This window comes from Empidonax traillii, unplaced genomic scaffold (assembly GCF_003031625.1).
Source record: "Empidonax traillii isolate 1590-97213 ecotype Southwest subspecies unplaced genomic scaffold, ASM303162v1 scaffold51:size1492887, whole genome shotgun sequence".
Lineage (NCBI taxonomy): Eukaryota > Metazoa > Chordata > Aves > Passeriformes > Tyrannidae > Empidonax > Empidonax traillii.
The window spans coordinates 1,188,950-1,205,102 of NW_020955244.1; the positions used below are offsets into that span (position 1 = coordinate 1,188,950).

Genomic DNA, 16,153 nt, shown 5'->3' on the forward strand with positions numbered 1-16,153 from the left:
ATTAAAGATGGTGTGGGAAGGGAAACATTCTGCTTTATAATCACAGAGAACTGCACCAGTACACCAGCCACACTGGGAAAACTGGCAGCCCAGCTCTGGAGGAACAGATATTCAAAGCATGTTCAATAGAGCTAGTACAGAGAGTTTATGAGGGACGACGATTTTTGGTGGTTCTGGAACAACGCTCCTATTTTTTGAGGGATCTCCTCAAAAAGCTGCAGTGACATTTTCAAAAGTTTATGATTTGTATACTTAATCACATATTTTTAGAAAGACCAATGAACCTTGCCAGGAGCTCAAATTCCCGCTTAAAAGCATCCTTTGGAAGTGCTAACACTTTCTAGCATATTGGAAAGCTCACTTTCTCCAATCCTCATTTTTGGGAACGGCTGGGAAGATTTTTCTGGAACTCCAAAAAAAATTAGAAGATGAAGTACTGAACAGAACCAAACCGAAATAATTTGAAAGGAAAATAATTTGTATGGAAAAGATGCAGTTTGGCAGAGATGTTATTAACTAGATAAAATAGCATTACAGTGCAAAACACCCCAGTACCTATAAGCATCGTTTGTAATACAAATTGGTTTTCACACTATACCTTTGCAGTGAACAGCTATAACACCTTCAGCATTTTCACAAATATTGAGAAATGTTTTAACTATAGTATCACTAGGTGTGCTTCCATCAGCAAAGAAGAGGTCAAAATGCTCAAATCCAGCATCTGTGAATCGCTTGGCATCGTACAGTTTTTTGTTGAGGCGTATTATAGTGGTGACCTTATGCTGCCTGAAGTACGGGAAATAAGCCTCTGGAGCATGGTGGGGATAGCCTACTTGAGAAAAGAAAGGGGGAAAAAAGAAAAAAAAAAGGAAGTGAGTAAGGCTCAAACTGCAGAAATAAACAAAGACTAAAAAAACAAGAGACGAAAACACTTTCAAAAGAGAACTCATGTTCAACATAAAGAAACAGACTAACCGAGGATGGAATTCTAACATAATCACCTAGGTCAGATACAATTAAACCAAGCATTACAATGTTACTGCCAGAGTTCTTATGAAAGGAAAAGAGCCAAGGAAAAAACACACTGTTTGAGGAACAATTTTCAAAGCTCGTTCTTACTGATAACAATCAACTAAGAAAGCAGTGGGCTTGTGTCCCCCACCTCCTTTTTTAAGCATACCATTTTCAATTTTACTCCTTGAATGAGGTCCACTGAAGGCAATGAATTTGTTTGGTATTATCCAGTTAAAATCTCCATTTTCTGCTCTCTGTCAAGAGAAAATGCTTGGTTTATCATTATCCCTGTATTTTCAGGCTTTTCCTTATTGTTTCAAAAATACATGCTAGATAGAACTGATGCACAATTTTTGTCAAAAAAGGAAGTTATGTTAGTTGCCTGCTTTCTTTTCCATCGTGAGGATGGCAGATGCTCTCAACCTCAGTTTTCTTGCCTGTGCCCTCTTCTTTCTAAAACAGGGCTTTAGAAAGGGTTTAGGGTCAGTTACAACTGACACCCTTCAGACGGAGGGCAGCTTCCAATTTTTTAATTCTTTACAGGTTTCTAAATTATGGCATTGGCCCCACCTCTGTTCACAATTTAAACAATGACTTTTTTAGGTTCTAAGAACACTCAGTTTTCTCTTTACATGTAACTGGCAGCTCTGCATTCCTGAAACTGCACATAGTCAAGAGCTGCAGCCCTTCACTGTCACAGCCATCTCCTGTGCCCCACATGAATATTACGCACTTGGGGTTTCCCAGCCCTGTGTCCTTCTTTACATGTGCCATGTGTTCACAAATACATACTCTCGATTGTTCTCCAGCATCCAGTCAGACTCAGGCTTGTATGCCCTCCACTTTTTCATCAAGACTGCTCAAGAATATGCACGACCTCTAAAAGGTGCCCAAATTCACGCTCCTGATCTACTTCCAGGGTTTAGTAACAGAAAAAAAGTATTTCCTTCCATTTTGATTTCTGCTTTCCTCCATGACTGAGCCCAATTATATTTAAATCTGAATTTTAATATTCTCTCTGTCCATGCACTCCTATTTAACTATGAGAGTTAACATCATTGTTTAAAGAGATAGAACTGGAACTTAATACTACAAAAAAATAACACAAATTGTAAACAATCATTTTAGCATTAGTAACAGCAAACAAAAGATTGATAGTCAACACTTACTTCATAATGCTCATATTCATTTACATCAAACGTACTAAAATCCAGGAAACCATACTGCAAAGCCTAAAATTCAGAACAAAGCTTTTAACAAAGATGCCTCTTCAATGAGGACAGTTTATCACACTTTTTGGTTGCTGTAAGTCCCTTAATACCCACACTATTCTTTCAAAGAGATTTCACATAACTGAAGAAATACAGGTCAACTCAGTCTTGGTTCAAAACAGATTTGTAAATTTCAATATGAGTGAAGATGAGTAAATTAACTTTTCTCTGTTTTCAATGAATCACTATAAAATCCCAGATTACTGAAGCATTCAGCCTTTTTATTACTGTTTGGTGCACAAAATTTAAAAAAAAAAAAGGGAAATAACTGGAAAAAATATCTGTTGACATTAGGAGTACATTCTGAAGCAAAAAAAAAAAAAAAAAGTAATCATTTGGGTAACACAGATAATCCGTATATCCAGGTGTTTGAAATACTACAGTCTAGATTTGTCTTCCATTGTGTAACCTTCTGGAGTTTTCCTTGCTGTTCCAGCAAGAATACCACCAAGTGCACCAGTCTCGGCATACAAGCGGGCTTCAAAACATCGAAAAAAGGCTGAAAATCACAAATCTGCAAGAAGCTGACCTAACGAGTGAAAACACCAGTATTTGGCAGAGATATCCATAATACAAAAGACAGTAGCAGGGTGGAGGGCTGCAGAATTCCCCTTTTCGCTACTCATACAGACTAAAAAGAATGTGCTTAAATTCTCCTGTACTGCACTACTGTACTGCTGTAAAACACTAGATTATAATAATTTGTGTTTAAAATAAGCACCTACCTCCTGACATTTGTTCTGTTTGTATTACTAAAGCCAAACTTGAAATCAGTACCGTGTGCTGCAAATGCCTAAGGTGTATGACTAACCAATGCAAAGCCACTTCCAAAGGCTATATTCAGCCCAAAACTTAACACCAGGGGAGCAATGGCATATAATAAACTTAACACACAGCTCCGAGGGATTAGAGGTGAGAATTACTGTCCTGAACTACTACAAAAATAAATCTCAAAATTCCCACTTTAAAATCTCCACTAGTTGATTACATAAAGTATCCACTGACTTCTGTTTTGAACAGTTTTGTTACAATGCCTAATAAGCTAGGCAACAATCTGAAAATCTGCTACTTCACAGCTCTGATTGGATCCCAGCTTCCTAAACCTTCTTTTCCTGATGGGCAATACCTAGTTAACTTTTTGAAATATGAAAAAATATTAGTTCACTGACCTTGTTTATTGCATGAAAACAGTCCAGCAATGTCAGATGAAAACTGCAAGTACCAAAGGAAGCATCCCTATAAGATATGATGACCAAACCAGTAATTATTCCATTTTAATCCAAGCGAAACCAATTGAAAATACTTCTCTAAAACACCTTTAAAAAAGCTGCTTCAAGGTAACTACTATTACAGTGAAATAATTATGCCAAATGATTACTTCATTACCCACCTTGCACCTTACAACAGTAATGAAATATAAAATAAGTTAAGTCGACAGATACAAGAGTAACTCCAGTTACAGTTTTGGTGAAGCTGATGTTCTATTTCTGACACGAATATTGAATCTGGTGTGTTTTGGTATCCACCAACAAACAACGGGCAACACGAACTCCTTGTGGCACAAGCTAATTCCTAAGCAAGTATCACATTCTAACACAAATTCTTTGAATATTTTCCTCTGAAGCACAGTTTCAAAAAAGTAAGGTTTTAATACACTGCTCCATTTAAAAGAAGAAAGAGACTGTGTACATGCATTCCTTGTACACATGAACAGCAACTTCTTCCTGAAACTGTCAAGACAAACGCTGGTGTAGATGCAATAAAATACTTCCCTTAAGATGCATAAGTAGTTTATGTTTAAACAAGAGAAGAAACTAGTTTCATTAAAATACCTTCTTTCAACTACAATTTTTTAAATTCTGTTGCTCCAGGAATGGCATGCTCTTATGTGACCTCTGTTAAGATTCCATAAGCGCTGCAGAATAAGCATTCTACAGGAATACTTTAGTCAAGTAAATAAATAAATTAAACTGAATCTACATCAGAGAATATTATGTCTTCTTTTGAGACCATGCAGCCCTTATCAGCAGAGAATAGATAATGTTTCTAATAAGTAAAAAATCTATTATGTTCCATTTTAACTGACAGGAGGAAGAACCTCTGAAGTACCTGGATGGCTGCCTCTAAATTTTTTTGCTATCCTTTCCTTCCTTACGAATCAGTGTGAAAGGTGAGTGGGGCAGAAATCAGCAGGAAAAGGAAACAGCAGAACCCCATTCAGGCAGAAGAAAAGACACACACAAAGGTGACGTTGTAGTGGGTGTCTGCTAGACCACCTGACGAGGAAGGACAAATGGACAAAGCCCTGCACAGACAGACTGGAGCAGCCTCACATTCAGGGGCCCTGGTCCTCAGGGGAGCTTCAACCACTCTGGTGTCTGCTGAAAGGATAGCACAGTAGGGCACAGGCAATCCAGGAGGCTCCTTGAATGCACTGATGACAACTCCCCCCTTGTCGGAAGCACAGCAATCCGCAGGCACTGCCTTGTGCATAAAGCATGCTGTTTAGCATCACAGGCCATTTGGGGTGAATGACAGGTGTTTTTATGTGTTTCACTATCAGCTACTGGCACGAAATCAGGCTGCCAAACGAGAGGCAACGCAGATCAAAAAGCTCAGTGGGAGTGCATACGCAGCAGGGTGGCTCCATCTCGTGCCAGCACAATTCAGCACCAGCTCCTGACACCCCAGCTTGGAACAGGGAACGTGCCCAATGTAAAAACTCCAGCACCAAGAAACCCCAGCACAAAGTAGTGCTGAAAAATGCCACATTTCTTCTTCAAAATATCAAGGTACAGAGGGCTCTGTCAGCTCATTATTTACCTGAAAGGAAGATATGAAACACTTCCTGCCAGTATAAGCCTGTACACATCTTCTGGGGATTCTCTCAGGTATATTATCTGATTTTGGAAAAAGACAGAAAAGGGAAAAGATTACTTTAAGACTAGTACCAATAACTCCAAGTCACTTATCTATTACAGAAGGCATAATTAATTATCACAGACTTCAAAAGTGCTGGAAAAGAGTGGCACTAAAACAAATGTTCGCGAGTCTGCAACAATAAAACTAACAAACAATATAAAAATCCTGTCAATCTAGAGGAATAGGTATTTTAAAATTAAGTTCACAGATTTGCACAGAAGTTGTTCATCTATAGGCTGCAGTGATGGCTTCTGTCCATCTGGATGCTTACATGTTTCTATGCAACTCTGCTGGACCGGTTTGTAGATTTTTTAATTTTTTTTTAAATTAAGCTTTTAAGATGTAAATCAAAACACAAACCCCCACAAAGGTATCGGCAAAGCTATGAATCATCTGCTACACAAAACAGTCTGTACACTCAGCAGACAAGACTAAAACAGTAATTCATGTATATTTTGATCTTCCCACAGCAGAACATTGGCATAAGTCCAAATTCTGTACTTGCTCCTTTGCACTGGTGAGGCAGTATCCAGTAACTAAATCCAGATGCCATAAAAGAAATAAAAAATTAAATAAATAAAAAAGAAATCCATAGCTTCAGAAGCAAAATACTAAGAACTGAATGAAGTAACATAGTTGAGGCAACACGTATCAGACTTTGTACTGTCAAAGAAAAGAAATTGTACTGTACTCAGAAAAGAATTCACAAAAGACCAACTTACGAGAAATATCCGTATGGCCTTCCATCACAACATGTCTGATCCCTCTTGGATAGCCTTTAACACTAAGGTCTCCTTAAAGAATACCTAAAACTCCTCTTTTTTGCACATCTCTTCTTCAAATATCATCAAACACCATCCCCAGCATGGCCAGGAAGTAACAACTGTTAATAACAAGCTGTCATTAACAGGTCAATATTCAGTAATTTCAAGTTAAAACTTTTTCTTTAAAATTGCATTAACTAAGTTTTAGCACACTACAGAAAGTTGTTTTTTTTTTTTTTTCAATAACCTACAGTAAAATTACTTACTTCCTTTCTATTAATTACCTTTTTCCTTAGAGGTTGTTTGAAAGTAAGAATCCTCATGAGTATTAATTAAACATCCCTCAAAAATCTAAATGTGGCATATTTGCTTTCTATTTCTTTGGACATTTTTTTTTCCCCTTAAAAGTTGCTGCAGGTTTTCAAATGTCTTTGATGCTGCTGCAAAGCCAGTTTGAACAAATGGCTTAACAGACCTTAAACATCCTCCCTCCACACACACACAGAAAGAACAAGAGCTGGAACAGATGTTGCTAAAAAACCCAACAAACAAACCCATCTTGAAACACATCCTGGACAGAGAGCTAAAACAGACATGGCAACAGATGACCCCTTTGATTTTTCCCCTGATTCAATTACTGTGTAAAGTATTTTTTGAGCATTCTTCCCGTGAAATCAGCAAAACAAACAAGCAAAAAAAAACCTTCCTTGATAAGCAGCTAAATAATGAACACTGCACATTTTGTGCGTGTGTGTGTATGTGTGTGTACTTTCACCGGGGAGAGGTGACTCTCGCATTTATATTTGCAAGCATACACCCAAACCAGAAAATATACTTAGAAAGTCCCCCCTACCCCCCAACTGAATAGCTTATCCTCAGACACCAGAATCCATTTTCTATTCTGCAGGCGTACTCATTGCCTGATTTGGATAGAAAGGTTTTCTTCCGAGAAATTCCAAACTGTGCGCTCTGATCCAGTCCTAATTCGCATCCTGCAGCACACTGAACACACACTGCTAGCAGCCATATAAACCTAGCACTTCTGGTTTACCAGCAAGAGGGCCCTGCCCCTGAAAAATCTTACGAACCACAGACATGAAATGGCATTAGCAAACAGAATTAAACAGCAAGAAAGAGTTTCTAGCCAGAAATGAGTCACCTGGAAAAAACTCGGGATTGCAGAGTCACGGAACCAATTAGGCTGGAAAAGACCTCTGAGATCACTGAGTCCAACCTTTCACCAAACACAGCCCTGCCAACCAGACCATGGCCCTGAGTGCCACGCCCAGTCTTTCCTTAAACACCTCCAGGCGTGGTGACCCCACCACCTTCCCGGGCAGCCCCTTCCAATATTTAATCACCCTTTCTGTGAAGAAATTCCTTCTAACATCCCACTGGACTTCAGTGCTGTCAGGCTGGGTAATATCCAGAGAGAGTACTAGTTGTACCACAGGCAAACAGAAATGGAACCAATACTAGCTAATTCTGCAAGTGCTTGTAGGTCAGAAAGGGCAAGGATCTCTCCCATTGCTCAGCTGAGTTTTTATCACCTTCCTAAAGAAAACGAGATTCAGTGCATTTGTTCACAAGTGTAAGAGCTGCAAGAGACAAGTTTTTTTCCATTACATTAAGTACTGTATTAAAATAAGTCTAAATAATGTTGCAGGATACTGAAACGTGTTAGTTGTTAAGCACAGACCCCACTTCTGAAATTACATTACCAGTGAAGCTGCTAGAAACACCATTTTAACATACATGCACACATGTATAGACTTCTATATATGAACACCTGCTGCATACAAAGCCACTTAAAAAACTCAACCTAATTTTGCAAAACCAAAAATATACAGTACTTCCCGTACAAATGAAGGAAAATACAGTATATTTACTGAAGAAGGACACCCTTAAATTTCTCAGAATCTTCTGGAACAGAGGCCCTGCTACCCTTCAGCTGTGACACTACCACACACCAGAGATGAAACAGGTGAACAGTGGCAGAGACAGCAGCTGATGAAATGCTCAGATGGCGCACTTGGTGAAAGGTGGCTTACCAAAAAAATTAGGTTAGCATGGAGATGGCTAGACAGGTGCAAAGTGTGGAGTGCTTCAAAAGGGAAGAACGACACTCGGCCGCTACACAAAACGGGAAAGACCATAAACAGACGGTTACTTCACAGGGAAAGTATCCGGGCAGTAACACAACACAAGAAGCTCCAAAGTGGAGACAGGATCAGTTTCTGCCACAGCTTAAGGGAGCACCCAGATAGAAATCCTGGATGCAGGCAGGGCTGGATGAGGGCTGAACCAAATCCCAGGTATGGAAACAGGTAAGACTGAAGGAGTGAGGGAAGGAGCAGCAAAGCCCAGAGCAGCAACAGATGTCAAGGCAGCAGAGGCCACATCTGCATTAGGAAATGGTGTGCACCAGAATAAATGCATCTGCAGACTGAGAGCCAGCACTGATGACATTTGCACTGTATATTTCCAGCAGCTTTTAAGCTTTACAGATAGTTTTAGTCTGGTCCTGAGGACTGGATGCCCATTACCTGTTGGGATTGCTCCTAGGCTGCTCCATGAAGTGAACCAAAACGCAGCTGGAAGGGTTTAAGGAAAGATTCACTTCAAAAAATATTTCTCACACACACACACACACACATATATATATACACATATATAAAACTACATATAGTACTGTTTCTGAACAGGAGGAAGCCACTGAAGCCTTAAAGACGAATAATTTCATTGGAATGATGTGGGTCAACAAAGGACTAAAGGAAGACAGTAAATGGGAGAGAGAAAGCAGCAGTGATCAAAGACCTGTAGCAGACAGAAGTGTTGAAAGAGAGAAGGACTTTCTAAGGCAACAAGCAGAACTGAAGTTTCAGAAAAGAAGAGAAGAGGATGGAAATGGTGATCTGATGAATAGCGAGACAGGGATGCATTTGTAAATTCATGAGATATATACTGGGGGAAAAAGGGGAAATGAGAAAAGACAAAGTCCAGAAATCAAAATATACAACAGATGAAACTAGTTTGTCCAGATGCTGATTACAATTTATGTTTCTGCTATGCTGACAAAAACTTTAACAAATAAAGCTGTTTTCTTAAGTTAATCCCAATAAACCAACCAACAAGAACTCCTATTAAAAGCAACCAACAAGAACTCCTATTAAAAGCAACCAACAAGAACTACTATTAAAAAGATTAAAACAGTAAAATAAATTTCAAGCAATGATATTAACTGTTATTCAGCAGAAGCAGGCATTCTCTGGGATAGTTTTTGTCCAATTTTGTATACACAAATGAATAAAAATCTCTCAGAATTTCACACTGATTTCCTAGGAGCCTCCTTTCCTGCAGATCAGGGAAATAAAAAAAAAAAAAAACAAAAAAACACCAAAAAACTTAAGACAGTGCAGCAGGACTGAAATACATCACCCACAAGTTCAGCTGCTTTCAGAATTTTTCTAATGCAGTGTAGATGGGTGTACATACACATCCACATACATACAAACACACACAGAAAAACTCTCAAAATCATTTACAAATGTTCTATTTAAATACCTTCCAGGGAAATTGTTACTGTAAGGAATTGATGCCTTTTAAGTCTAATATATTGTTTTGCCACAATGTGTAATCACCTCTCTACACAAAACTTAAAAATTTGCTTTTTTTTTATACATACAAAAAAAAAAGAAATATCCTACCGAACTTCAAAATACAGCCAGAAATTTGATATTGGCAGTTGAACCACTACCATTGCTCTAATCATCCTTTTCATTTAGGACATCTGTTTCTAATTAAGGGACTTGAGGCAGTTCTGTGAGCGGTCAGAATCATCCAAGCATTGAGTACTGGAAAAGGTGCACTCAAGCACTCCTCCTGCCAACACTGCTGTGCAGTCAAACCACCACTTTAAAGTTCACTGAATGAAACACAAGGGTTTGAAGGATCAGGAAACCCAATCTTTACTTTAAAATCAACCACAGAATGAGAGCTTTTAGAATGACATGTTTTTTTATCTGATTCACATTAGTGTTTTCAAACCAGGCTGATTTTTTTTAAGCAACTGTTTACTAGAACAGAGTTAGAATCATCAGAACAGTATTCACAATGGCATAAAAACTATTCCTGCTGGAAAAGGAAATGAGCTTCTGGTTGAAAAAGGCATCCTAACTTCCAACACATGGGATTGCCAAGTGAAATAGTAATGTTGCATTCAAGACAAAACATATTTGATAATAATAATCTACGACGTAAATCGCTGCTTTTCAGGAAAGTTAAACAGGCTACTGAAATATGGTTTACTGTTATAAACTATATCAACTCACCTCTGTAAATTGCACTTTAAATTCATGTCTCTGGTGTGCTCAGTATAATCAAGTTTATCCACCTGCTTACCTTCAACCGCAAAATCCACTTAAGGCTGCTACCTACATTGTAGAATTTACCAACCACGCTGACTTAAAAGCCAGGAAATAATGAGATAATTCATTTTGAACTGCTTACAAGCAAATTTTATTTGACACAACTACATGTTCCAAAACTGTCACTCACCCAAGACAGCCTGAACTGCTGCCAACAGCAAATAATCACAACCCACCCATTCTGAACAAATGCAAGTAACTGCTGCGTGTGACCAGACTCCAACACGAGCTTACCCGGGTGTTATAACTTAAAAGCACTAAATATTTCTTTTACATTAAAACCTCCACTGGATATACTAGTCAGTTAATACATTATATTCCTAGCAATGTTGCTCAGAAAAAAACATGTTGGATGTTGCAAAACCAGAACAAAAAATATATTATAATAAAAAGCCTCCTGTATGGATTTGTGGTGTACGTGTCCAGCAGGCCCTCTGTTAGGAGAAACAGTCATTAGGGGGATAAAAGTGGCAGAGAGGGAATAACTGCCTGTCTCAGGAAACTCCCTTTGTTCCTCTAAAAGCAAGAAACCTCCAGTTAACCTTTTAAAACAGCAGAGGGGAGGTGCAGGAAGCCCTGTTAGCTCTGAACAACCCCCTGATGGGCTGGGCACATCAGGACCTCACAAGAGCTAAGAAAGCAGGGCAGTACCATAGTGAGGGACCCCAGAAGAACAACCCTTCTTCTCCTACGGGGACAAGCAGCTGGCAGGAACATCCTGAAGAAGAACCTAGCACAAACAGCAGGAAAATCTGCCACCACGACGACTAGTCAGGATTTCCCAAATTCAATTCGGAGAAGGCAGCTTTTGAGAGGACACGAACTCAGGGGCAGCCAAGACTCCAGGATAAATGAAAGGTCAGTACTCTGTCCACCTCGTCTCTGCCACTCACTTGTCAAGCACCTCTCACCAAAATGCTGCTGAGGGTAAACATGGTTTACCCACTCGTAACTACCCACTGACCACCACCCAAACTTGGACCACTGAACAGGTTTATCTCAGCCTGAGCCAAAGATAACTCTGCAATTGCCACAGTAAGAACAGAGCGGTTCAACACCACACCCATGGGTGCCAACTGTTTCTCCAGCCTCCAGCTCCTACCCAGCATTAGGCCCACAGCCAGGAAGGACACTAACAGATTGAAAAGGCAAAAAAACCAACACTATGGATTAGAACGGATGAAGGAAACGCTGCTTACCCTGAAGAAAGAAGATGAGAAAATAGACAAAGTACAGAGATGAGTCCTGGAGAAGGTGACCTGAATTACAGCAGTTCATGGGGCGGTACCCTGGGAGGGTCACCCTCCAAGTACATAATTAGTGCCAGGCCTGAGGAAAAAAACACTGTTACTAAGTCAATGCAGCCAAGGGGACAGGGGGGAGCTTGGGAATTGGGTGGACAGGGCACAGAGGGTACATTTTCTTTCTTAATACAGAAGGAGCAATGGATGGAAGAAGCAGACTTTCCTCACCCACAGCCAAGTCCTGGCGAAAATCAAGAGAAGCCACTGTTGATACCAACTCAGAAGATCACTGCTGCTTTGGTAGTGTGGTAAGGCCTGAGCAGTGCAGATAGCTTTCAAGGAAAAGATTTTTCTTTAAAAGGTGAAGAACAAAAGCTCCCCCCCCACCACCAACTCCCGCCCTTCTTTCCCTTTTCCCCCTCCACCCAAATAACGTGTAAACATTTAACCCCAACACAGTGAATTCTGGCTACCCTTTGTGTGGCTGAATGGGTGGCTGCCAAATTTTTCCTAATCTACACAGAAAAGCATTATTCACATTATGCAGCATATCATCTGTAAAAATGAAGCAAAATACAGAATTAAAATAGATGAAAGATGAACAGTGAAGGGATTAAGGTCTAATTTGTTAAGGTTTACTCTAAAAAAATACAATTTTATTCTAAAACTACATATATAGCAATGTATTTGTAAATTTTGTTCTTCACTTTCAAGGCCACGTCATACTGAGGAGCTCGCATTAGGCTGTGCTGTCACATCAAAGTACACCTGGAAGGAAGCAGCGGATGCAGGAGGGGGGAGAAAGAAGTATGTAGTCTGGAGAGGTCATAAACTATCTCCACTGAAGAGGGCAGAAAGACAAGTTAGATGAAGGGGAAGGGGAAGCATTAAAACACACCAACTGTGAAAAAAAGACTCAGAACAGACTTTGTTTGAAAATGAGAACACTAACAGCTGCCCTTATGACACCACAGTTAATAAAGACTTTCATAAGTGCCTTAGTAGTCCAAATGAGCATATTCCCACATGATACATATAAGCACACATACACATTTACACAAAAGATGTTGAATTATAAGCCATGCTAATATATCCCAACTCCTTGAAGCAGAAGTTGAATAACATTCTGTTTAATAATACAAATTTAAGGTCAACAAGTCCTTTAAATTACATATTCAGAAGCTGAATGGAGGACACAGATGTCTCAGAGGAGAACTAGTTACATACAGTTTATCATAGTTTTATAGTTTAAACGTGACTGTGCTTGGAACAGAAACCCACAAAATCCCAAGCCAGAAAACACGCACACTTGCTTTGCCTGGGCTGTTCCTGAAAACCTGGCAGCTTATCATTTGCAACAAGTAACTTGCAGCACCTGCACCCAACACCGTGCTGAAGTGCCTCACAACACACTGTGCTCATGATCAACTCTGCAAAGGCCATGCTCCCTTCCTGCTTCCTGGCTCTTCCCTGAACTAACCTCAAACCTCACGCACTGCCACACAGTTCCTCAGTCTAAGGTAAACTGTTGAAATGGGAACCTACCATAAAGCCAAAAAAAAACCAGAATCAAACAAGAAAACACACCTAATCTACAGAAAACAAAACACAGTGTCAACCTACCACTTACACTGTAAGATCAGAAATTAAATGATGAAAATCAGCTCAAGCAATGAAGAGCATCACCAGTATGACAGTCCGACTTAAAAAAAATTAAAGAAAAGCTTCTGAAAGATTTTTACCAACAGCTGGATAGATCCTTTTTCATCAACAAGCAAAGCATTCTGAACTGAAGAAGGTAACCTTAAGCCTACATATGTTTTAAATAAAGAAGGCCTCAATATTTCCTTTCAGTCAGGAAATATATTTACAGATTTATTGTGCATTCTGAACAGATCATTGCTCACTCCAGAAAGAACAGTCCAATTCTCTCTGCAGAAAGCAAAACTATGGGACAAGAATGTTTGAACGCTGGGAGCTGTAATTAAGCCTGTCTCTTCATGACAGGCCATCAAAGGGTGCCATGGAAAAAAGCAAGGCGCAGGGGCACAGCATTTCTTCAGCAGGATCCCTCCCACATGAAACTGGGAAGCAACTTGACCTTACTGTGAAGAAAAAGCAGTACCAAAGCCAAAGTCTATCGCACTGGAAAGAAAATCAGCACCTAGCTGGAGTTAACTGGCCATCTAAGACTGTGCTGTGCAAGACAGACAGGCCCGTATTCAAAGAGGTGAGTGGCGCTCACACTGCACTTCACACTGCCCCGGGCCTTTAAAAGACTGCTGAAATAGTCCATGTACTCAAGGCAGTAACTAAAGCTGGTGGTTTTGACTAGCCTCTTTCTGCCATATGCCATCTGCCTGCAAGCAGCCCTCCTGCACGCATGGGCTAGCCAGCCACGATCTCCTCTTGTACTCCAGCTGGATCTGTACGGGCATCCTTCCTTCGCTCCGCAACCCCCACTGCCTTCACTGCAGCTCTCCGAAGCGAAAATCACCTGCTCCTCTGCACAACAGCCTCCATGTTTAATTACTGCGCTCTGGATTGTCACAATCCGTACATATTAATCTCGGAGCTTTATTCAAGTCTGTTCAAGCACTCCCCTTCAACTGCGTGTCGTTACTGCAACACAGCAGGGTGTAAAGGACTGATTAAAAGATGGAGTCTGCTTCGCCACCGCCTCGAGCATGGAGCTAAAAGGTCTTGTGGGCACCCAGGGGCCGCCACAGCAAGGGGATTCAGGGCCGTGCCCAGGACTGCTGTGGGAGCTGCTGCCACCCTGTCACTCTGCCTCCTCAGAGGATACAAGGCGACCAGGGAAGAAGCCCAGCAGAGATCCACCACCTTGCAAGGCAACGGCACTTCGTGGTGGTGGTAACTCCCGTCCTGTGCTTTGAACAGTCACCCTTAGCTTTTCCTACTTTTCTGTCTTCCTTATTTCTCTCTGCTCTTTGCAAAATTAGAGTTGAATTACTGTTTTGGGATCCAGCACCTGGACCTCGTCTGTGCCTTAATCTTGGAATGTTTTAGAACCTCGTTCCTCTCTCCATCTAAGTACGTTGGAACACAGGGCGACTAGGTGACTAAAAATAAGATTTGTATTAGTTTTCTTGTATACTCTTGCATAGTCAACCACAGTATTTTCCTTAGATTGTCTTGCCATTAGTTAATTTTCTGTACCAAAATTCTGCTCTAAATGTCAGCTGCTGTGCTTCACAATATTGGCACACATATTCAGAAGTGCAGGGAAAAACAGAAACCATTTCTTTTCAAATAATGATTGATACCTGAAGACAGTCCTCTCTCGCTTTCTGGGTCTCTCTTTTGATCAAGTAGTTAGGAAGAAGCAGTTTTCCTAAAAGCTGTAGCTGTTTTGTCAGCATAATCCCTCTAAATGCAAACAAGCTCAGTAACTCACGTTACCAGTTTCCATGTGGTTTAAAATAGCAGAGGTCTACAGCAACATTTCTAAGTGCCTGTATTTCAAATACCAAGAGTTTCGAAATCTGGTTCTCAATTTGTAATAAATGCTGCAAAATACAGACAACAGGGAAACCCCAGGGAGCAGCAAATGGACACCCTGCATGACGCACAGAGGCAGCAAGGACACTGCCTGCATCACAGCAAGTACTGTGTGGCCTTGCAGACAGTAAATAGGAATGACCTAAGGCTACGTGAACTCTGGCCCCTCGAATCTCCGACATCAAAAAGCACATAGCTTTTCATTTCATTTTATTACTCAGCAAACAAGAGAAATGGTTACAATCAAGGTGTGTTACAAGTCAAAACAGAACGTAGGTATGGCACATCACACCTCTCATTCTGAAGCATTTTATTCCTTGACTACACTTTCCAGACACCTTGAATACTCCCAGGCTTTATACAGGCTCTAAGCCTGTCACACATTCTCCCTGCTTTCCTAGGTTCACTGAAGAGATCATCTTATAGAAAAGAAGATGCAGCTTGGGGGAAGGAAAAGGTTATTTAAACATGCATGTGCTCATAAATGATACACTGCACTCGGTGCAAGACGCTATTTTTCTATTTTAAAAAAGAAAAAGAGTTTTTGTGGTTGGGGGAAAGGTAAAATTCAAGAAGCAGTGATTTTTTCTGAAATGGAAATACTGATTTTTCTTTTCAGTGATGCTCTTATTTCCTAGGACCACAGATTGCAGTAGGGAGGAAAAAACCCAAAATCATACAACTTCACTCACATAGCTGCTAGACTTCAGAAACTCTTACTATGTTGTACATTAATATAATGATGGTAGGACGATTTTCAAGAGTAAAGAATTGTCTTTATCTTGCTGTTTTAAAAAACGAGTATGAAAAAATGAACACAGTTAGCAGCTGATGTAAAAATTCAAGTACTTACTGCGTAGGAGCCTATGAGGAATGCAGCATTTGCTTGTTTTTTCTGATCAAAGCCAGTATAATGAATTATTTTCTTCCTTGTCAATGAAAATGACTGCATCAAGAAATGAACAAGATTATGATTTTGCATTTTAGAC

At 40.2% G+C, this 16,153-nt stretch overlaps 1 protein-coding gene across 5 annotated transcripts in view; it reads right to left on the reverse strand.

The window, feature by feature from the left end:
• Positions 1-16,153, reverse strand: part of CDC14B (cell division cycle 14B) — a 41,828-nt gene that overhangs the window by 15,015 nt on the left and 10,660 nt on the right. For all 5 annotated transcript variants that reach the window (XM_027879161.1, XM_027879163.1, XM_027879162.1 and 2 more), the window contains exons 4-9: positions 16,018-16,110; positions 5,109-5,185; positions 3,455-3,521; positions 2,184-2,246; positions 1,181-1,268; positions 599-829 (exon numbers count right to left, since the gene is read on the reverse strand). In XM_027879161.1, coding sequence (XP_027734962.1) covers positions 599-829; positions 1,181-1,268; positions 2,184-2,246; positions 3,455-3,521; positions 5,109-5,185; positions 16,018-16,110 — 619 coding nt within the window. The remainder of the gene's footprint in view (positions 1-598; positions 830-1,180; positions 1,269-2,183; positions 2,247-3,454; positions 3,522-5,108; positions 5,186-16,017; positions 16,111-16,153) is intronic.